General features: G+C 40.5%; 2 protein-coding genes and 1 long non-coding RNA gene across 3 annotated transcripts in view; 2 read left to right on the forward strand and 1 right to left on the reverse strand.

Annotated features, from left to right (window-relative positions):
- Positions 1–330: 330 nt before the first annotated feature.
- DDX20 (DEAD-box helicase 20) lies at positions 331–6860 on the forward strand. The gene is made up of 11 exons (XM_067310507.1): positions 331–554; positions 667–761; positions 1111–1279; positions 1582–1696; positions 1779–1921; positions 2298–2436; positions 2882–2940; positions 3707–3789; positions 4490–4595; positions 4683–4784; positions 5536–6860. The coding sequence occupies exons 1-11, from the start codon at positions 350–352 to the stop codon at positions 6645–6647; spliced, it is 2328 nt and encodes a 775-aa protein (XP_067166608.1). The 5' UTR covers positions 331–349; the 3' UTR covers positions 6648–6860.
- A 1365-nt stretch (positions 6861–8225) lies between these two features.
- LOC136994185 (uncharacterized) lies at positions 8226–21698 on the forward strand. The gene is made up of 3 exons (XR_010886312.1): positions 8226–8329; positions 11232–11325; positions 21655–21698. It is a non-coding gene; the product is annotated as an uncharacterized lncRNA (long non-coding RNA).
- The window catches only part of KCND3 (potassium voltage-gated channel subfamily D member 3), a 138777-nt gene continuing 130784 nt past the window's right edge, over positions 14945–22937 (reverse strand). Inside the window, exons 4-7 of the mRNA XM_013943598.2 lie at positions 21316–21408; positions 18638–18694; positions 17395–17642; positions 14945–15149 (exon numbers count right to left, since the gene is read on the reverse strand). Of these exons, the coding sequence (XP_013799052.1) occupies positions 14945–15149; positions 17395–17642; positions 18638–18694; positions 21316–21408 (603 nt within the window). The remainder of the gene's footprint in view (positions 15150–17394; positions 17643–18637; positions 18695–21315; positions 21409–22937) is intronic.

Raw genomic sequence — 22937 nt, forward strand, 5'->3', positions numbered from 1 at the left:
CCGGTGGCGGGCACTGCCAAGCGGCCAGGGCCTGGCAGCTGTGGACACGAGTGAGTGAGGGACCAGCGCGGGGGGCTGCGGGGAGCCTCCCCGCTCCCCGGGGCCGGACTCCGTGAGGTGGCACGAGGCGCGCGGCGGCCGTTAACGGTCATCCCGCTCAAACGGGCCCCGGCGGCCAATCAGCGTCGCCGCACGGCTCGGCGGCCGCAGCGCCCCCTGGCGGCGCGGCGCGGTGGGGCGCGGCCGTGCGGGCGGCGCCCCTCCACGGCGCATGCGCCTGCGCGGGCCGGGGCGGTGCATAAAGCCGCGTCTCGCGCGGCGCCGCGTCCTCGCCCTCCCGCCTCACAAGATGGCGGCGCCCGCGGGCTCCCCGCCGCCGCGGCCGCCGCCTGAGGGCCGGTTCCGCACGCGCGACGTCCTGGTGCCCGGCGGCCCCTGCGACTTCGGCTCCTTGCTGCTGTCGGCGCCGGTGCTGGCGGGGCTGGAGGCGGCTGGGTTCCACAGGCCCTCGCCGGTGCAGCTGAAGGCCATCCCGCTGGGGCGCTGCGGCCTGGGTGAGGGGCGCGGAGGGACCCCCGGGCCGGGCGCTGCGTCGCCGGCCGGGAGCGGGGAGCGGGGCGGGGGTGCGGGGCACCGCGCTGACCCCCGCGTGCCGCTTTCTTCCAGACCTCATTGTGCAGGCCAAGTCCGGCACTGGCAAAACCTGCGTTTTCTCCGCCATCGCCCTGGACGCCCTGCTGCTGGAGAACCCCGCCACGCAGGTGAGCCCGGCCGCGGCCCTGGGGCCCCTTACGGCTGTGCCGGCGGCCGGGGCTCCCCCGCGCCCTGCGAGCGAGCCGCGGGCGCGTCTGGGCATCTGAGACTCGCGCGTCCACCCCTGCTCCAACATGGCATCCTTTAGTCTGCCCCGCGAGCGAAATGTTCTGTGGTAAAAAGTTGCTCCAACTTCTATTGCTGCTGTGCAAACTTCGTAATTAGAAACAAGTTTGAACTCTTAGTGGATTTTGTGCAAACTGTGGTATTTGGCATCATGATGTCAAGACTGGGTGCTGTACTTCAATCTTCTGAACCATTCTGCTGCTTTCAAGGCTAATTCTTTGTCCCTTACAGATTCTGATCTTAGCTCCAACAAGAGAGATTGCTGTGCAGATTCATGCTGTCGTCACGGCCATTGGAATAAAAATGGAAGGTTTGGAGTGCCATGTCTTCATTGGAGGGACTCCTTTGAACCAGGACAAAATAAGACTGAAGAAATGCCATATAGCAGTTGGCTCTCCAGGTATGGGCATGCCTCAGCGTACTTCAGGTAGTTTGACACACTTTTTGCACTACAGTAATTGGTGCTTTGAAATCTTGACACCCTCCCCCCCTTTTACTAATGGGGTGAGTCTCAAAGACCAGTGCTTAAAAAAAAAAACAACAAACAAAACTCAATGTTTTAGTGAGAGATTATTCTAAATATGCCTTTTTAAAAGGTTTATTGAAGTTAATATTAAAAAAGAAGAAATATTATAAACTTTTTGATTAGAATCTTTCAGTTAATATTTGTGAAGCCTGGATTACTTTTTTTGTCTTTTGTAGGTCGAATAAAACAACTTATAGAGTTGGATTATTTAAATACAGCCAGTATCCGGCTCTTCATTCTTGATGAAGCAGACAAGCTTCTAGAAGAAGGCAGCTTTCAGGAACAAATCAAGTAAGAAAAATGTTTATCCCACACACTTAACAGATTAGGTGCGTATTTGTCAGTCTTTCCCATAAATGTCCTTCTTTTGTAGTTGGATTTATTCTTCACTGCCAGCCAATAAACAGATGCTGGCAGTTTCAGCCACTTACCCTGAATCATTAGCTAGTGCTTTGACCAGATACATGAGAGAGCCAACATTTGTGAGGCTGAACCCTACTGATCCAAGTCTCATTGGTAAGTATAAGAAATTCATTTACATTGATATAAAATAGATTAATAGGAGTATAGTAAAACCAAAACATGTGCCTTAACACTTGTGATTTCTTATCATTTCCCTTTATCTATGAATCGATTAGTTCACTAAGTGTTTATTCCCAATATTGCTGTATTTAAAACATTAGTGATGAAATTAATTTTCTGGTTTTCCAACACTTGCAAAATGTTCCATCCTTTTAACAAAAAATATCCTGTAGGTTCTTATTTGGTGCTTGTGTGTTTGTTTTAACTTAGTCCTTGTTCTAGCTGCAGTGACATGTGAGTTGACAGCAATATAGCACAATGCATATTTTTATTGCAGCTGTTAATCTGATGGCTTTTTTTTCTTACTCAGGCCTGAAGCAGTATTACAAAATTGTGAATTCCCATCCACTTCCTCATAAGACATTTGAGGAAAAAGTCCAGCACTTACAGGAGTTGTTTAGCAAGATTCCATTTAATCAAGCCTTAGTCTTCTCAAATTTACATAGCAGGTAATAAATCTGAAATAAAACCTGAAAAAAAAAAAGCTTGAAAGCAGTGGCTATGATAGTCATGTAGCATCACTTATAAAGGTCTCAAAACACAACTGAAGCTATATGCAAATCTCACATCTGAAATATAGTCACAATATGTAAAATATAACAGTAAGAAATGTTGAAGAGAAAGGAACATTTTTGACACGAAGGTGCCTTGTACGTTGTTTAGGCTGCAGTGAGAACTAATATCCTGTTGTGCTTGCCCTAGTCTGGTCTGAAAGGTGCAAAATCTGTAAGGTGACTACTTTGGACATAAGATGAGACTGACAATTTTGGAATGTAATCCTTGCCTGTAAAGAATGCACATTGTTAAAAAGGATACATTGGCTGTTATGCCTAGCATTGTCTTGATACAGCTAAGTAGTTTTATTCACAATTTTCATTGTGTATATTCTGTTAGGGCTCAACATCTAGCTGAAATACTGACATCCAAAGGCTTTCCTGCTGAGTGCATTTCAGGTAAGTCTGTTCAGAACTTTGTGATTCTCTAGGCTGAAGCTTGTGCATACATCTGATCTAACATAGGAATGTTCAGCTTAAAAGCTTGGTTTGTTAGACCTCTGTTCGAATGACAAAGAACAGCATTTGAATCTCCACAAGTCTTTAAAGACTTGCATATTATTAAATCTAATTTTTTCTTTGATAACTTTTCTGCTTTTTAATCTGTTGCTGAGAGTCATTTATGACTATCTAGACAAGTGTATTGGTTTATTTGTAAAGAGAAAGTTTCTTATGCTTGCAGCTTCAAGCAGTGTCTGTTTGGAATGCTGTTGTTGCATTTAAGTCTCTTTTTTTTCCTCATTTCTCTGTTAACAGCTGATAATTAGCTCTTAATGGTTATTAGAATCCTTCCTTTGAATTTCTCCTTCCACAGTGTGTAGTGGCTTTTTTTATGGCTATGTGTGCTTTTGTTCAAGTAAAATTTTTCTAAGGTTAGTGCTATTCAAGTGAGTCAAGTACATGTGCGTATATATACACATATATACAATTCTCTTTCTAAAAGCAAGTAAAAATTATTTTTGTAATGGATTTCCTTATTTTCAAGTTTGCTTTTTATTTGCCCTTGCTAACTCATTTAGAATTGATGTTTGAGGAAGTCTCTCTCTGATCTCATCTATGGTTTAAAAAGCAGTGTTTTCCAGAATTTGAGGAGCAAGAAACTGAGGAAGATAATCTGTTTCTAATGTTTATTTCAGTTTCTAAATATAAATTTTTGTCTCTTTAGGTGGCATGAATCAAAATCAACGACTTGATGCTATGGCTAAACTAAAGCAATTCCACTGTAGAGTTCTTATTTCTACAGACTTGGTGAGTTGATATTTGATAGCATATGTAAGAATTGCATAGAAATTTATTTCAGAGCATTAAATTTGACTTGGAATTGAATGTAACTTAAACATACTGATAAAACATGTGACTGAAGAGCGCTGTGTGACTTGTTTTCACTGTGTGATTGAGAAATTGTACCCTTTTTCTCATCTGTTTCAAAAATAACAATTTCTCTGTTGGATTATAGATGTTTGTAGAGATTTCAGTGGAGTAGAGGTGCTTACTTTGAGTAGAGGCTGTGAGAAGAAATAGTTTGTTTTTTGTATAGTATGCTTCACAACAGTAAAACCTCAAGCAGCTTTAGGTAGAGCAGTGGCTATGTTTCTTGTCTGAGACTTCTGCAGCTTTTTTGTGCTTGGTGGTTTTTGTCTTCAGTTGCTAGCATGATGTTCTGTCATGCTGTGGGGTTGAGTTTTTGGTGTTGGGAAGAAACGCTTGCATTTTCCATGAAGAAGGAATCAGCAAAATGGTCCTGGGGTCACGTGGTCCCAATGTAATATATTGGTTCTACATGTTAGTACCATAAGCTGATTGGAGAATTGTAGATGCTTTATCTGCAGTGTATTGTAATGAATATAAGTTAGTATACAAGCAGTTAACTCCCAGTGTGCTGTGGTATCTTTTAAAGATCTGCTCAGCATACTCACTTATCTCCTTCTCTCCTCTTGCTTTTCCCAAGACATCTCGTGGAATTGATGCTGAAAAAGTGAATCTGGTCATCAATCTGGATGTACCTGTGGACTGGGAAACATATATGCATCGTATTGGCAGAGCTGGACGCTTTGGTAAAATAATGTCATGTGGATTTACCAAGCTTGAGCTAGCCTTCCTGGGTCTGGTTAGGTAATTATACTTTCTACTGTGTATCATAGGAACTTTAGGCTTGTCTGTGACATACTGCTGCCGTGGAGAAGAGGAAAACATGATGATGAAAATTGCACAGAAATGTAATCTTCGGCTTCTTCCTTTACCAGGTATGCTGTGTCCTGTGAATGCAGCTATGTGGTATTTTGTTGGCTGTTTTCTGCTGCTAATTCAATGCTTCAGTGAAGTGCACAGTGAACTAACATACACCTTCTCTGCTGAAGGTAGCTGCATTAATTTTAGTACAGTCAGGTCACTTGTACACAGTGCTGATGACCTCTGCTGCGAATGTGTAACTGCCGCAGTTGTACAAAGCGACAGGACATGAAGAACTTTAGTGCATGCCTATGGATAGAGAGAAAAACTCAGCATCCAGCTGCTGTTTAGGCAACTACATAGCTGCTTGGATTTCTAGAAACAGTCAACACTAAAGCAAGCTACAGAACAGCAGTTGTCTAGTATTAAGCCTTTCTCAGGCTGTAGGATGCAGTAGTGAAAGGAAGAAATAATTGAAACTGCAGAAGACTTGCTACACTGGCTTTGTCAGAAGGCCAGGTGTTTTGCTAGAAACTTAGCACTTACACTTCCTTATTTTTATTTTTTACCTGATTAAATACAGTATGCTAGAAAATCAGTGAGTAATGCAGCACTTATTGTAATCAAACTTCTTGATGACTTCTGTGAAGAAAATGTTCTGGCTTTTTAAGCTCTTTCAAGAAGTGAAAAGGTCAATTTATAGCCCTGACTTAACATCTCTTAACATATTATTTGTGATTCTGTAAAGCTTCACTTTATTGTTCGTTTGAGTTCTAGAAGGAAGGCTGCACTTACTGAGTGCCTGCTTGTTTTCCTTTTGTGCAGAGCCTATACCTCCTGGAATGATGGATCAATTTGAAGATTGGGAGGTAGAAGTCAAAGCTGCTGCACGTACAGATGCTTCAGTGAATTCTGACACTGTATTTCTTAGACCAGAGGAACCAGTAGAGCAGCCAGCCCGAAATAACTTTGCAGAGATACGTCGGCCTCGTTCTAATCTTCCAAGTGATAATTCTGTAGACAGACAAAAAAAGGCTCCAAAGCAAAAACTGATGAAAAGATGCACAAATTCTGCAAACACAGAAAAAGGTAGCCCCAAAACTTTCAGTTGCAACACAAAACAGAAGAATCAAGTAGAAACTGCCTCCAAAATGGACAAACAAAATATCACTAAGGCTCCAGATGATGAAGCCTTAAAAAAAAATCTTCCCAGAATTCCATGCTTGTCAACTTTCAAAAACCAACAGAACAACAATCCCTGGAACTTCTCAGAGTTTGTTGAAGACTATGAGTATTTTATTAAAGAAGGGTTGGAAAGGGATGTTGAAATTTTAAGAAGTTATTCAGGCCTGGGAGAACAATGTGAGCTCCCCAGAAATGGTGCTGTAGAGGGTAAAGATGTGGAAGATACTATAGAGGCAGTAGTAAATGGTGTTGTGTCTGTGGATAGTGATAGTTCATACAGTTCCAGGGCTTCCTCCAATAGCAGGGAAAATAACTCATGCTTTGAAGCATTTTCAGATACGCAGGAAAAGAATGCTGTTCCCACCATAGGTCAAGGTCTTACAGGCTTCTCTCCTACACCAGAGAAGCCTCAGGAGCTATCACAAGTGCCAAAACCAAATCAAATGAAAAAGAAAGTTCCAAAACAAAATGCTAAACAAAAGAGAGGTCATTACCACCAATTCTCTAGTCCTCCTATGAGAGAAACTGAAGAAGACCCCCCCAGCAGCCCTTGGGGTGATAGTGTTCCTGGCTTTCCATATGAGGCTTGGAGTTACAAAAACTACTGGAAGTCTTACTATCAAGCATGGCAAAACTACTATGCTGCAGTGTCTCACATGCACTACAGGAAAAGTTACAGGCACTTTAACTGGATGAATGCTTATCATGTCAACTCGGTTTATCTTCAAGAACTGCTGAGAAGTGATGGTTGATGTAATGGCATTGCTGTTAGAGGACTGGCTGGTACAGTGAATGAACATATCTGTAAAAACATAACTGGTCTACAACTACACTGATGGACAGACATTGTTTAAAACTGAAGAAAAAATGTTGTCTTTTTCAAAAGCAAGTTATTTCTAGGCAAATGTTTTATATGCATTCCAGTGATGGTGTTACAAGTTGTCAATAAAAGGAAATAAATGATACAGCTGGATGTTCAGTTGCAATCTTTAAAATATGAGGTAAATGAAGATGAAAGGTAGCCACTTACATGTAAGAAGTCTCAGTAAGAAAGGAAAAAAAATCAAACCAATCTCAGTTTTGATTTTCTTTTCATGTAGTTTTTGGGTGAAATTGAATTCACAAAAGTTGCTATCTATAGAGATCATTCCATTTTCTGTGGTTCTCTTAAACAGCAGGCAATGATTGTATGCCAGTTAACAGTGGCAGACATTCTGCATCTCAATGTATATATTGCTAATTTGAGTCAAATTAATTAACATTGTATAAATAACATATAGCTAGGTGTATCACAAGCTGTGCAGTAGAGGATGGTTTAATTATGTATAAAATGTGCAGCTATCGTAATTGGTCTATTCCTCTGGGTGCAGCAATATCAGGCTTGCCACACTTACGAGAAAGCTTTAATTAGAAATGAAATTACCTATTAATACTAAAACTAATTAGTATCTCCTGTTTGGGTTGCACTGTTTAGTATCTAGCTGTCTTGAAGCGGGAAAAGGTTAAGGAGTACTGGCTGGCTTTAGGGTATTGACACTGGATTGACTCTTTATCCCCTAAGTTCAGTATGTTTGGGATCACTGAAGCAGATTTTAGGCTAGTTCCTTTGATTTCTCAAAGTTGACCAGAGCTGATCCTGTCTTCTGCTTTTTTCATGGGCAGAGAGTAAGGCTGGAATTCCTAGTGAAAGCACTGCTTCCTACCTACTATGAGCTGTGCTTCCAAGGAGAGCTTTTTATTTAATTTGGTGAGGTGGCAATTTTCAAGGATGCTTGATTGCGCACCTTCAGCTACCTTGAAATTCATTTTGAGAAATGTAATTGGTTTTCACTCAGATTATTTAAATAAATCATTTTCTGTCTGAGTGTTCCAAATGTTGTTGCGGTGTTCTCTCTAAATCCTGTGGTGGCCCTGGTAGTGCTTTTTAGAGCTTTTTGTGAAACAGTGGCTCCAAATTTTATAGTACACACTTCAAACTCTCTTCACTGTGCAGGAGAATTATAAAATTAGTTAGCACAAGAGTAGCATAGAAATTTAGCATAAAATTGGCAAGAAAGAACTTTCTTCTCTGCTTTGTTTTTTTTTTTTTTCCCCCCCTCCCCTTTTAGGTAGGGAAATGGTGTCACCTAGTGGGTGTCAGGCCCTGCTGCAAGTAATAAAAAAAAAAGGCAGTAACATAAGCTGTTATGTTCAGCAGTAACTGCCAGTGGATGCCAGAGCTCATGTAATAAATAGATTTTAGTTTCTATTTAGAGAATTTTGACAGTTTTAAGTAATTAATGCCTTTTAAAGTGACACTTTCTATAATATGGTTAAATATGAAATCATTTTAACTTGTTTTGCAGTTGAAGCAAGCTGACTGTCTGCAGTATAGAATGCAAGACTTTGGCCTAAAAAGAATTTGTAGGACCAGACTGCCTCTTAAAAGAAAGATGTAAGGTGTGCTTTTTAAATTTAAAATAAATAAGACTCTAGGAAAAGCATTTTTCTTTCCGTCCCTTTCCTCCTGCCTTATTTCCCCCTTCCTTGTGTCACAACAAAGTAGTGAAGGGAGGGGGTCTCCTACATTATGTCTGTAAAGCTTGAAAAGGCCGGGATGGTATGATTGTGTTTCCAAGGTGAATTTTGTTGCAACTCTGTCATTCAAAAGGAGGTTGCTGTAAGGAATACACTTAGCACAGCAATGCATATACCTATAATGTCTGTTTTTTAGTAATCATCATACTGTTTTCATTAATGATTGCTTAATTAAAGTTCTTAGTATTTAAATCTAATGCAAGTGACTTGGCCAAAACCCAAAATGCTCCAGAAAAACTCCCCATTTTTTTTAGAAGAAATCTACAGCATCATCTTGGTATTTGTGGCACATACTCTGTTTAATCCAGATTGGATACATCAGGTACAGCAGTGGCACAAGACTCAATACTGTAAATGATATACAAGTTTCAACATATGCACTACAATTCCAAAAGAAGACAACAGGAAACTCAGTTCTTCTAGAAAGTTGTTCTCAAATGAAGCTACCTGCAGTTTTATACAGTACATTTTGTATCTGTCCTTTTTGATGTTTGTAAGCAAAGCCCATTTATAGTACGAAAATAGAAAATAATAAGGTTGAGAGCTTCTTATGACATAAAACTCCTAAAGAAAACACCATTGCATTGGAATGCCTTACTAATTATCAAAAATATTCCATCACACGTTTTGTTAGGTATTTCATTGGTCCAAGGAGCTAGCAGGAGCTCCAGTCATAGTTGCAACAGAACTGAGAAGAGCATTCGCTATGGTTATTAACTTCTCACCCACGCAGCTGTGTGACTCCTTATGACTAGCACTAGTTAAAATTATAATAAAAAGAAACACGTGCACACATATACACAAAAGTAACAGACTATTGACTGAAAACAAAACTTGAGAAGGAATTTTCACAAACTCTTTGTCATCTGGTCTTTTGATTGATCCACCCAAAATCTTTCTGGCACAGTTTTTGCATTCTAAATGTAAGTAGTAGTACTTCTCTACTACACTTCGAAGTTCTCTAGAGTATTTTGTAAATGTTCATGAATTAAACTTCCCATATGGAAAAGGAGAGGTATTAAATTCTATATAATTTGTATAACTGGCAAAGAGAGGTGAAATGACTTCTTTGAGGTCACTTAGTGATTCATCAAGACAATCAGCAATAGAACATAGGTTCCTGATGCTAATATTCTTAGCTGTAGTCAGTCTGCACACTGCCTTGGGATTACTTTTAAAAGGATAAAACCATTACAAAAGGCATTTATGGCATCATCAAATATGTAGCCTAAAAATTTGAGTTCTGAAATCAGATTTAGTGCAGTTGATCAAAGTGTTGGAGAAAAATAAGTAATCTTTGAATCAATTAAGGTATATTTGACTGACAAGTTGTGTGGAAAAGGTGTGTTATTCACCTAACTCTAAAGGCAGAATAAAATCTTCAATTCAAAGCTGCGACATTTTGAGGCATGTTCTTAAGCTATCTGTGAATGCTGACTTGTAACTGCTATAGTCCAGTATAGATAATATATTGAAACAGGATCAAAGGGATGTTGCAGTTCTTAATGTATTGAATCTGCTTTATAGTATCTATAAGATACAACATGTTTATACCTTCTCTACTTACAAAAGCAGAATATTTGAAAAAAGACTGCTTCCTTTAGCTGGTATTAATTTGACTTTCATGCATATCCCTAAAGCTATCTAAATTAAAATGGTAAATGCTGGTTTGCAGTACCAGTATGTTATCAACTCTTTCAGGTTAAACAAGTAGCATTAATTCAAATTTAGTACCTCTGGGAACTGTAAAAAAGTGTGTGATTTTCCAGTGTTTCCTTTTGAATTATAGATTCACTTTTATTCCATGCTAAAGCCTTTTATGTTAGTTAATTTGCCATTTTCCCCAGTTCACTTTTACAGTGATAATTATTTGACATACAAAAGTACTCTCTGGTATAAGGATTTGCTGTAGAATGTTTTATATTCTTCTAATGTTTGTAGGCAGCTAACTTGCCATGTGGGAAGGAGAATAATTTAACATGATGCAAGAGAGTATAATGACAACAAGGAAAGGAAAATAAGGAAAGAATTATGGCTGAGCATCAGGGGAAAACTCCTTGACATTAAATTCTATTAGTCTGGAATAAGCTTTTAAGGGAAGCAGTGGGAGTCTTCTCCCTGGAGAATTTTAAATCTGATCTAGAGAAAGCAGTGCAGTATATTGAATTGAAGGATCTTGTGCTAACATGTGGTGGATTAAATTTTTTGTTGTTTTTAATTTTTATGTACCAAGATGCGTTTTCTGTGGCCTCTTCTTCATGGGTATCCTAGAATTTTTAGGGAAAAGCAAAATAAATGAAATGGATTTTAGAAAGAGTAGATGGAAGTGAAAACCTAGCTGGGAAAGGCATTTATCATCATACTTTGCCAGTTGGGTGTGTTTCTTCATAGAAGGTGTGCAGTTCTATTAGCAGCCTAATGCCAGGTGAGGAGAGTAAATGTATCAGTAGAACATGCTGAAAATTTGAGAAAATATTTTTCTCCCAAGAAGGATTTTCAGAGGAAACAAAATGCTCAGAGAAAGGTGTTGCTCCTTTGGTATTTTAACATTGTTTTATGAAAAACTGAAAAATAAGCCCCTTCTATTTGCTTTCTGTACAAATAACCCATTTTATCTTTTTTTATGAAGAAAACAAACTACAAAACGTCGTGAAGAATTAGGGGGAAGAGGAAGGCTTTTGAAATGAATTGTTATACACAATTGACATTTTTTTGAGCAGTCTTACTAATCAGGTTATTTTGCACCATCTGCCTTTCAGAAACGTATCAGGAGCAGAACCTACCTATGTTTCTGCATGCTTCTCCTCCTGGATGCAGCTCACATCTGAAGAAGCCCCCTTCCATATGCATCAGGTATGACTGAAGCTGCAGGGGTATCTGCTGTTTTTTGTGTCCATAACAGTGCAGGTATCGTCTTGGGCATGTATGGCAATGGGGAAAGGGAGAGGGATGTTGGTAGGACGGGGCAGTACTGAGGACCGCTGGAGAAAATGGTCCTAGTCCTTCAATGAAAGTTCTGGTCTAGGAATTTCCAGGATGGACTTGGTCTTCTCTCAGTAATGGTTTATAAGTTGCTATTTAAAGCAACTGTGCTGTTTAATAAAGCTAATTGCCTCCCTTTGCTGTAGGAATGAGTAGCTGTAGTGCAGTTCCCATGCTCTTCTCTGCAAATGCTTTCTCTCCCTGCCTAGAGTTCATTTGAAGGATGGTATATTATTCCCTACCAACCACTGATATGATGTGGATAGATTCTTGTCTTTGCTGTTTGAATGAATGTGCAGTGCTTTTGTCATAAGGATGTTGGTACATTGGGCAATCCAGGGAGGTTTTGTACAAGCGTATTTTCGAGTGCTTTCAGAAATGTTACTCAGTCAACTTCAAGTCAGCGTTTAAAGGGAGCTAACGTCTCCATTAAAAATATTTCTAGCCTTGTTCCTCTAGGCTTAGACTTCCTTAATTTTGTCTGTCTTTATCCTCTGAAAGTCTGTGCTGAGCTAGTGACTGTATGGGGCAGCACCTGCTAAGTTAATGGTAGAAGAGGCAAGCTGCATATTTTTGAACAAGGGTAACAATGATTCCTCTTCTTTAGGACAAAACAAAGACCAGAGCTGCCCTGACAATTTGAGCCCAAGCAGCCAGCCAGAAGCCCTGAGGATTGGCTGTTCTCCTTATTTATGGTTTTGTCTCTTAAAAATGTTGAATTTTTTCAGGAAGCATTTTGATTGATAGTAGTAAAATGCATTAAATATGCTTTAGACAGGCTGCTATGATTGCTATTTACAGATAGAGACATGGGCGCAGAGAAATGAAGTGGCTTGTTTACCACTCCACGGTAAATCAGGAAAAAGGAAGGCAGCACTGAGAGTCCATGTTGAGTCCCTGGCTCTTTGTAATCATTTAATCCTGTGCATTGGAAGGAACATAGTAGTATACCAGCATGATAGCATTTACCCCTCGTTCTATGCTCGTATAAAGGAGAGTGGAAGGTGGTGGAGAACAAGGCCTCTGATCTATAAGGCTGAGGGTGTTCGTATGGGCAACAGATATGACAAGTAATGAAGTTAAATAAAGCAAAGGAAAGACTAAATTAAACACCAAGAAAAACTCAATAATGGCAAGATTAACTGCAGAATAACCTCCTACAGGAAGCAGCGAAGGCAGAGTATTTTAGTCATTTAAAACAGGACTAAACATAGTTTTGGATAACATAGTATAGCATTGCAATAAATGACTATAAGCTGGTGCAGCTATCGAAGGCTTAGCTATAGCCCTAATCCTAGAATGTCGTAGGTTTCTAAGGAGGGTATTGAGTTAATACATCAGCATTTGAGTCCATTTTATAGACTACTAGGTTAGGATGCTAAGAAAGCATATTGCTAGCTCATATGTTTAAGTCAGCATGTGCATCTATTTATCTATACATGTAGGTGTGCGTGTTTATATGTGTATGTGTGTATATAAATATTACATCAGGATAGATTATGAAAGATGTTAAAAAAAAAAAAATCCCCTTGCTGAATCAGTCTCAAACAAGCTTTGAGTAAATCTGTTAATTGTGTAGTGTCGGTAAATCACTGTTCAGGAAAGGGACACTTGAAATGTTTCCTTATTATCTATTCCATTGCAAGCTCCTGGAGGCAAGTTCATGGCTTTCCATGGGGGCGTATAGGGCCTAGCACAACAGGGCCCCGAACGGGCATTTGTGCATGACCACAATAATTAGCCAGACTGTGTGTGACATGAGAGAGGCTCAGGAAGCAAGAGGTGGGTAACATTGTTCATCGCTCTGTGCCAGTCATGGATCGCACCTATAATGAGAAGGGGACTTGAGAAAGGCAGAATGGAAGAAAAAGATTATTTTTCTTAGAGGGGAAAAATCAGTTATGTTTCAGGACCTTGTATTTCCTGACAATAAATTGTTCCTAGGAAGATTTCAGAAAGAGTGATTAGGACTGACCACAGCCTAGTTTAGAAGTATTAGCTTCCTGGCAGTACAGTGTTACTTAAAAGTTTTGGTTTACTAGAAGTGTGTGACTTTTCCCAAAATAAATGTGCAGAATTGCAAAAAAAAATGCTGTCTGTACCACACCTTATCAAATGTTTTCCAAACTCTAGTACTGCTCCCCCTTCTCAGGAGGAGGCACACTGTAGATCCTGTGCTAGGACTGGAGAACTAAAATTACTAACCTAGTCTACCCCCAAAATCAGTGCAACCCAGAAGCCATTGATGAGACAACTGGAGCCCCAAGACTGTGAAAATGCCAGATACTTCCCTGTCCATGCAAGGTATTTGGCTCTAGGGTTAATTATTACCAAGTATAGATCCAGACATTAGTTGGCTACTATTTACAATGGGTTGTATGTCCAGTGCTAGCAAAGAAATTCATATATAGAAAACAAAAACAAAAGGCATGGGCATACATTACAGGGAACATCTGTCAGACTTATGAATGCTTGATGTAGCTGAGTTCAGTGCTTTCTTGTTCTTTACCATTTTTGTGTACAGTATTAAAAAAGAATCCTACTTTTTTTTTTCCTTTTTAAAAATACAGAACTGATAATCTAGTCACAGTCTTACAAGTAAGTGATAACAAAAATAGAAAGCAGATATCCATGTGGGACTAAAACTCTACTAAAGCCTGTCTTTTTTTCCACAAATATGTTTTCACAGACAATAATTAGCAGACAAACACACTGTTTGCAATTGCACTGTATTGACTTAAAAGGCGGATACAAAATTGTCTAAATAAAGAATGCCATCCAGGGTGAAATAGTTGTGTGTGTGTGTGTGTGCGTGTGTACACGTATGTGCTGACGCATGCTTGCATTTTCCTACTGTGCACCCAATCATGAAAACATGCTCTGTTTTTTGTAATTCAGTGTTGCTCTGATGTGGTTCTGTCGCACACTCGCACGCACACACACAGGGGAATGGAAACAGATTTCTGTGACAGGTGGCTTCTTTGTCTAAATCTTTTCCTATAAAAGAAAAAAAATGTGAAATTTTGGTTGGTTTAAAGGTTCTGCTCCATGAAGAAAAAAAATTCACAAAATCCATTGTTTTTTTCACCTTTTTCAGTCATTTCCTCATGAATAAATATTATCCATTAAAAACCTTTAAAAAGGTGCTGCGATACACAGTGTTATATTTCTGTTTTCTTTATCGACTCTCTTGTTGCCATGATGGTTCTTTCTCTCCAGCCTCCACAGGCGATTTCTGCTCCGTACTGTGGCACAACACTCTCTCCATGCAGGTTTTGCCTTTAACCAGCCTCTTCCTCCTCCTAATCCTTCCTCAGTCCACAGCATGAATGCGAGTCTGAAGAAGCTGCCTCGTTAGGTCTCCATTGCTAATTCAATGACAAAATGTCAGGTTGGTCCATCCAGGCACAATTTGCAGCAAAAAAGGAACGTGGAGGTGTGGAGGGAGAGGGGCACTGGTCTTCCAGCCTCTTTCTTTGCATGAGACGTCTTACAAGGCAGAGACCTTGACTATGTTGCTTGTGGTAGTGGTAGAAATGTTCGTGGAGTGGCCAGGGCTGCTGGGCGGAGGCCTACTCTCGCCTTCTGGCGTTAGTGCCGGGGGTGTGGGGATGCTGATGATGGCTGTTGTTATCTGCGCAGTTTTGCAGTTCGGTCGCAGCCCATCATCTGACTTCATGTTGAGACTGGAACGACTAGAAAACAAATTTAGTGTGTTTTTTTTTTTTTAACTGACAATAGGAAGGATGGGAATGGTAGTTGCCCTTCAGCAATATCTTATTCCTCTAAACTAGGGACACTGAAATATTACAGAAGAATCTACTTAATTGCTTCCCCCAGTACCTGCTAAGCATCCTTAATTTCTACCCAGTTTACACTAACCTTTTTTAATATCCCTCAGGTTAGGATACAGCCTTCCACAGGGCAAATCATTTCACGTTTTCTAATTCATTCTTGCATAAACCTGGTATAATTAAGAGGACACTTAAATACACTGAACTGTGTACTGCATCTTTTCAGAGCACAGGTAGGTCTTTCTGAGAAAAATCTTGTCTTCCTTGCAGTTTGAATGCCTCTTTTTTTTCCACTATCCCTTGATCTTTTCTGTTTTTTCATCCCCTTGCAGTAGTCTCAGGGATCTGGCAGCTGGGAGCATTTTTATTAGATCTGCATCAATTGCATCCTATAATTAATTACAGAGGGAAAATGATAGGTTGATTTCTGTGCATCTGCATAGATGCAGGAGTCTGCTATTACCAGCCCAACATGTTCATTTTAAACACAAGGCCTGTTCTTTTAAAATGTAAAGCTCCCAGTTGGAAAGCTATTGCTGTGGTTATCTCAGAGTGACTCACCAAGAGGATTTTTCTTAATCTCTCGAGCATCCCGAGAACACCATGGAACCCATTCTGTTTCCCCAGTTATCTCAGTCACAAGCCGAGTCCTCATGGGCAGAGTCTTAGGTACTAGGTGGTTCTGCCAGTGTTCGCCAGTTCACCTAGTGAGTTGCATTCCCCATAAAAAAGTTCCCTGGTTGTGTTCCACATGAAAAGCAACTTACAAGCCTTTTCTTTTGCCAGTGATTTGGGGATGTTGCAATAAACATCCTCTTGCATTGGCAGACTCAGCAGAAGGACCTAAGGCAGAGTTCCCAAAAGTCTGGGAAGCTGTCTCCTGCTTCAATAAAATTACCAAATCTCAGCATCTCTTGCCCTTCTGCAACCTCTCTAAGCGTTGTTACAGACCGGCCCCAAATGAGTGGTTGTTCAGAGTAGATGGTGCAGGTCCTCATGATATAGTCTCTCTCTCTGTTCTTACGCAGTTTGGTAAGCAAGTGAAATAACTAACAGTGTTGACAGTTAAAATATCATAGCTGACATCTGATTTAGCACCCCTGAAATAGAATAGTTCACATTCCCATGAATTAGTCTCAGGTGCTGGTTTAAACTTCTGTCATCTTGAAACCGCATAGGCACAGACTTGTTTTGTGCTTATTCATTCAGAATTTGTCCTCTGAAATGCCCTTCTGACTTCACCCTGGCACAGAGTAGTCCTGTGCTGCCCTAGGGGCAGCTTTGTTTCAGTTTCCAGATCCTTTTGATCGGAGTGGGGAGGAGAGGAATGCTAGTTTCGAAAACAGCCCAGCGCACAAGAAGCTTAATGGGCTGAAGGGAATTTAGAAAGTCATTTAATACTTGCAAGCAAGATATGATGAGGAAATGATTTTTCAGCAAGTTATATATAAAATGACACGCTCAATTTCAAAATTGTCTACTGAAAGAGACATTTCTTCACCTGTGAAACTAATGACTCTTTATGTGAGAGCTACTGAGACACCATTGCGAAATTCCTCCTTACTTGTTTCCTAGTGATGCTTGTTGCTTACAGTTGTAATTCAGACTTTTGGACAATGAAAACCAGTAAAATGAGTTTCCCTGGTGGGTCAAGTCAGCATGTACAGCTCTCTACTGGCTTTTGCATGTAGACACTGATGAACTAGTCTGTTTTGTCTCTGCCTGCCTGGACTTAGTAAGGACTTGAAAGTTTTGGGCTACCTGAAAGGTGTGTGATCTGGGTGGTAGAGTGACACTGTGCAAGCTTTGGTGACTGGCTTACAGCTGGGAACTGCTGGCTCCTGCCTGTGCCATTAAGAGCTTTATAGGCAGATTTCAGCTGGAATTTGTTTTCTAGGTCCAATCTCATCAGAGAAGAGCTTGCACTAGAATCTAGCTTTGACCTGGTTCTCCCCCAACAACAGCTAGGAGTCACTTTTCTTGGGATCCTATTAGAAGGAGGGAGACATAGATACTCCCAGCTCTAGATCCCTCTTTCTGGCTGGAGAATATGCCTGCAAGAAATTGCATCAAATTTCTTTCAATTGGATAATGCACTTCAAGGGTTTGCATGCGGTAGTTAGCAGCAAGAGCCAACTTACTGTACCTTGTTGTAAGTGAGGGCTGCTCACTGCACTGGATGTGGATAGTGCTGAGCTCCTGCATGCTCCGGAGGCGAGTGGCTGGCACACTGGAGTTGGGGAGGTGAGTGGTCTTCTTGTTGCGGCGAGAACAGCAGGAGGTGGTCAAACCATGGTGACTGGACAAGGAGGGGCTCCGAGAAGATGGGTAGTTTTGCATTGAGCTCTCCATGCAGTTTTGTTCAAACAGCTGCTCATCTATGAACTCATGGTTCTGGCAGGAAAAAGAGCAATGCCATCACTCTCCGTGGCAACGGCAACAGCTACGACCCAACAGCAGTTTATTTTCAGTAGTGTGTTTTGCTAGTCTAGTGGGATGTGTCAACCCCTTGTCTGTGTAAAATGCTCTCTGCCCCTGCACCTGGAAATGTTTGCACTAGGCAGATCTCAAGAAAGAAACGCATACAAGAACAGAGAAAGATGACTTTGCCCTTGCACTCACTACAACCAAGAGAAGGTTTTGCTGTCCTGAATCAATAAGGGAATAAGAGAAGCTGTTGCAGTGACAAAAGCATGATAATCTGTCAATACTGCCTTGCTCACACAGTTTGAGATGGTTAATATATTGTGCCTGATTTTCCTTTCACACATATGTCTGGATCCCAGAAGTGGCTTCAAAAAGTCTGTGATGCCACATGGTTATTAAACCCCACAGGAGAGCAGATTCAGGCTCCTGTTTCTTTGTCCTTGGGGACAGGATTGTGATATATCTGGAGGATTGTCTTGTCAGATAATTTTATTACAGGATGTTACTTGTATTTGCTGTTGGGTGCAAAGCATACCTGGAATACGCTGGGTGCTGCAATTAGCTGGTAGAAATAAACATGGCAGCTGATAGTGGGAAGTGATAGGGGAAGGAAATTCAGAAAACTGAATCTTTAAAGCATTTTTATGCTAAAGAAACAAAATATCCTGAAAGGAAGAACTCTTATGCACATGTATGAACACCTAAATAGTTCTAATGCACATACTTCATCCAGTCCCTGTCAGCATCAGAAAGGATGGGAAACAAAAACAACCAGGGTGAAGGCAGCCATTGATTTTCATTGAAACAACTAACAACTCTTACAGTAAACAAAGGCACTGGGTAGCAAAAAAGAACCACGTGCACAAACTCCCAAGGACAAGACCAGGAACGAGAAAGGAACCAAACACTCCAGACACGTCACAGAGATCATAGAAGAACAGATTGAATTAAAAAGGAAATACCTTGATGGTGGAAGTTCGTACAGATAACAGGGGATCATCCACAAGATAGGACAATCCCTACGGGACAACATGCCAACAAAAGATAAAAACACATTTGATTGTCCATTCCGGCATTCAAAAATTTAGTCCCAGCATTGCATCTTTTTGTCTCGGCATTGCAGCTGTATTGCTCAAGTTTGAATGGGCAACTGGACCTTCTCTTTACCAAACCTTGCTTGAATCAGATCCCTTTGTTCCTTCATTCTTAATGTTCTTTTCTTGAAAATAAGACAAGACTTGTGACAATTTTATTACTTTTGATCTTTTGAGAGCCAGAATGCAAAGGAAAACAAAGTTTGAGCTGCTGATTCACAAGTAAACAAATCAGAATTTTATTGTCATTGGATCACCAATGGGTATGGTTTCTCATCGTACTCTGGAAACACAGAAGAAAGGTTTGGGCTGAAGGATTGGATTCAGTGCACATAGCAGTGGGAGAAAATATAGCATGTGAATGTCCATACTCAATCTGGAAGGAGTGTAGAAACTCCTTTTGTTAGTACAAACTCCATGTGTTGTGTTAATATGACAAAGTAGCCCTTGTTATGGCAGCTGGAAGTATGTCAGGGTCACTTTGTCTTCTGACGCACCAGATTTGTGAGCCATTCACAGCCATTTGATTGTAGGACTTTATTCTAGTGATAATTGCAGATACCATGAAAATAAATACTGTATTTTCAGAATCCATCTGCTGAGTTTAAGGAAAGGTGAATTGCCCATTGAAACAAGTTTGCAACCATGGTACATTCCTCATTGCATTCCATCTGCAACTTTGTATCATCACAAAAACGACTCTGCAGTGTTTAAAAATTCTTGTACTATGATTTAATGTTTTGAGGGGAGAGGTGTTGCATAGTATTTTAGTAGATTATCTGCATTGGAAAGAATTTCCACACAAGCTGATTGAACTATTTTGATTGGTAATTTCAGACCAAAATCCAAACTTGCTACATGGTTTGATGCAGCATAATCATAATAACTGGCTGAAAAATGGGGGGAAATGCATTAAATATCGTGCAGATTCTCCCTCTAGGTTTTCATCAAAATTCAAAGCATCATTACTGTTGCCACTCTTTACAGAAAAAGACAACATTTGGAACATTTTCAACCACTGAGATTCACCCTTTGAGTAGCCTTAGGTGCTGGAGGCAGTCTAGACTTATTTGTGCGGGAGGCTAATACATCCACAAATGAGGATATGATATGGCTGCATTACTTCTGGCACCCAAACTGGCTCATTAGTGATGGAGCGACTCATGCAGCTCCCAATGCAAAATAAAGTTTACAAATGGAAGTATTACTTGTGAAATACAGGTCATAGTAGTGAAACTTTTAAGCATGGAGTTCTAAAGTAAAGAGCCAGATTGTGAAATGTCTGCTTGTTATGTAGCATCCAGAATGACTAGAAACAAAGGCAAGATGAGTCTTATAAAATAAACTCAGTAGTTATTGATACAGGAAGAATCAGTTCACTGCCCTTGGAATGGTGACCTTCATCGTTCATTGCAATAAACCAGCTGTACTCAGCAGGTCAGTGTGATTAACAAGTCATCTTCTTCCAGTGTATTGCTGATGCCTAAATGGTGTTATTCCAGCATAAACTGAACTATGAAAGTGGAGGCAATTTATCTTAAAAGAAAGCTCTTGCAAGTCAGAAATCAGAAGTACATTTGATGATGGATGCAGATAGAAAAAGGCATGAATATTTCAAGTGTTAACCTCTCTTCATTCTTTCTAGAATGAACCATGATATAAATAATATGCTCTGTGCTATAGATCATGTTCCCCTACTGCAAAACCTTTTATATAAACCTGGAAGTAAAACATATTCATGAGATAAATATCTGAAAATTTCCAAGAGAATTCTGCATACAGAATCACTTAATAATGAAAAATAAAACTCTTACTTCAACACCTTGCGTGGCATAAACGGAAAAGTCATTGTAGCAGAAACTGCTTGACTGGCTGTGAGATAAATTACCGGTTCTTGTAACCAGAACTGTGGTGAGACAAGATACGTGCAAACTTTAAACCCATTAAGAGAGTTCATCTGCTCTGTTCCTTACGAAGGGCTAAAGGTTATTTTTGCATTAGGGTCTAGGTCATGGTTTGGAGTCACTGACATCAGCTTCCTCCTCCGAGACAGCAGAACTGTCCAATGTTACTAGTTGGCACAAGCAACGAATGTATGATGTGCGACTGACAACACAAGACAAATGCAGCTTAGCTCTTTTTCAGAAGCTCTGGAGAAATTAAATTTAGTATACACCTTGTTTATAGGATCTCCCTATCTCCTTGCCTGCTGACATCTTATTTGCATTCAGTTGAACTAAGCAACCTGTTATTGACTTTGTACAGGAGTAGACGACTGTGGAGTAGCAGACAATCACACCCTTTATCCCTTTGCATAGTGATTCTTTTTTAAAAAGAAGTCTTAGTGAAATGGAAGTGTATTTGTCCCATTGCAGAACATTCTTGGGAATCTGAGTGTCAGACCTGTTTGGCACAGTTTGTAGGTCTGCTGGGTATGTACAACTGAGGGCCAGTTTAGAGCATACTGTGCACACATCTTTTCCATATGAAGCCTGGGCCAGGCACAAAGACTTAGTAAGATGTAGAAGGGTTGTGTTTTTACTTACAGTTGTTTTTTCCAGGCAGTGCAGCAGGTGGTGATGTTGGCTTTCAATTAAGGAGGTGCCTTTAGTCATGTGCTGCTCATCTTCAGTGGATCCCTAAATAGCCAGAGAAAGGGGGAAAAAAATCCCAAACCAGGTGTAAAACCATGAAAACAAACAAAACTACCAAAGTTAGCTTTCACAGGGGAAAGGCAACAATTTCAGTGTTGCCAGCTCTCAAGTTCTTATCATGAATCTTAGGTTTCCTCTTTTTTTTTTTTTTTTAATAATGATATGGCTTGTAAACTCAGATGAGGATCTCAGCTTTGATTCAAAGACTGTGTGTTTCTAACCATTTTGTAGCTGTGGAGGAAACCTGGGAGATACTGTTGACATGGTGTGAAGGCTCAGGAACAAGAAGGTAAAGAAAAAAGAACCCCTGATGTTTTATTTTTCCAAAAATTGTTAAGATTTTTAAGCTTATGTGACCTTTGAATGCCAGCAGATGTCCCCTGAGCTCTAGTGCCTGTTAGGAGACAAAGCATAAGTTGTCTCGCTTACACTGAGCTGGAAGCACTAGCTCTGCCGGACCTTCAGTGCTACACGGAGCTGGACCTGTTGGAACTTGCATGTGTTATTGCCAAAACCTTATGAGTCACAACTGAAGGCTAGATCAGAGAATGTGAACCTGGGTTTCGTGTTTTGGATGTCACCTGTTTGTAATGCTGTTTTGAGAGACAGGATTCCTGGATCTGCCTCCCTCTCTTTGTGAACACATGGCTATCTGTTTTCCATACTTTGTACCTGCAGTGTATTAAAATGGAGCTGCCCTTTCCCTGCCTAAAATGTGTGTGGCTGTTGGTGGGGAGTTTATAGCAGGTCCTGAGGACTGGATTCAGTGAGAACTGAAAATGTTTAACCTCTTCTAGGGTCAAGCCCTTTTTGAAAGGCAGCATGAAAAAAGGGAGAGGTGAGGAACGGGCAGGCACTATAGACATAAGGATTAATATATATAAATTGTCCTATTCTAGCATACTTCAAATGAAAAAGCATTGCATAGCAGTGACAAAGGGTTTATGATCACATAAAATGTGGCAGCAGCTTCCTAGGAGAAGGAGGCCCTATCTGTATTAGTTTCTGATGGAGGTGTGGCTTTCACTCAGTAGGATTGCTTACTGTGATTTATGTTTTATTAACACAGTGCCTAGGAGCCCTGAAAACTGACCAAGAACCCTCTGTACATCACCTAGCACAATAACAGAGCAAGGCAGGCCTCTTCCAAAGAGCTCATGATCTGAGTATTTTCAGTATTCAAATATTTTCAAATACATTCATTGTACAGTAACACCTGACAGCCTCAATCAGGAACCAACTTTTCCTTATTTCCCCTGTGTACTGAAATTGTTCAAATATGGCATAACAAATTTCTAAGCTAATTCAGTGTAGGGTGTGTTTGGAGTCAAGCAGGCAGCTTGTGCTGTCTGGGAAGGGATTGGGTACAGCTGAGAGCAGTTAGACTGAAAAGATACTAAAAGGACTGGCCCCTCCTAGGAAGGCATAAGACAAGCTGGGAGAGAAAGAGGGAAAGAATGGCTTTTGGCATGAGCATTTAGGGATTCCAGCTACATTAGAAAGATTTATTTGGG

Source organism: Apteryx mantelli, chromosome 25 (assembly GCF_036417845.1).
Source record: "Apteryx mantelli isolate bAptMan1 chromosome 25, bAptMan1.hap1, whole genome shotgun sequence".
Classification (NCBI taxonomy): domain Eukaryota; kingdom Metazoa; phylum Chordata; class Aves; order Apterygiformes; family Apterygidae; genus Apteryx; species Apteryx mantelli.

Bases quoted from the DNA above. Each gene is read 5' to 3' on its own strand.
- DDX20 (XM_067310507.1), top strand. From the start codon at position 350: ATGGCGGCGCCCGCGGGCTCCCCGCCGCCGCGGCCGCCGCCTGAGGGC. The intron at 555-666 runs GTGAGGGGCGCG...GCTTTCTTCCAG, and splicing joins GCTGGGGCGCTGCGGCCTGG to ACCTCATTGTGCAGGCCAAG. The intron at 762-1,110 runs GTGAGCCCGGCC...TGTCCCTTACAG, and splicing joins TGGAGAACCCCGCCACGCAG to ATTCTGATCTTAGCTCCAAC.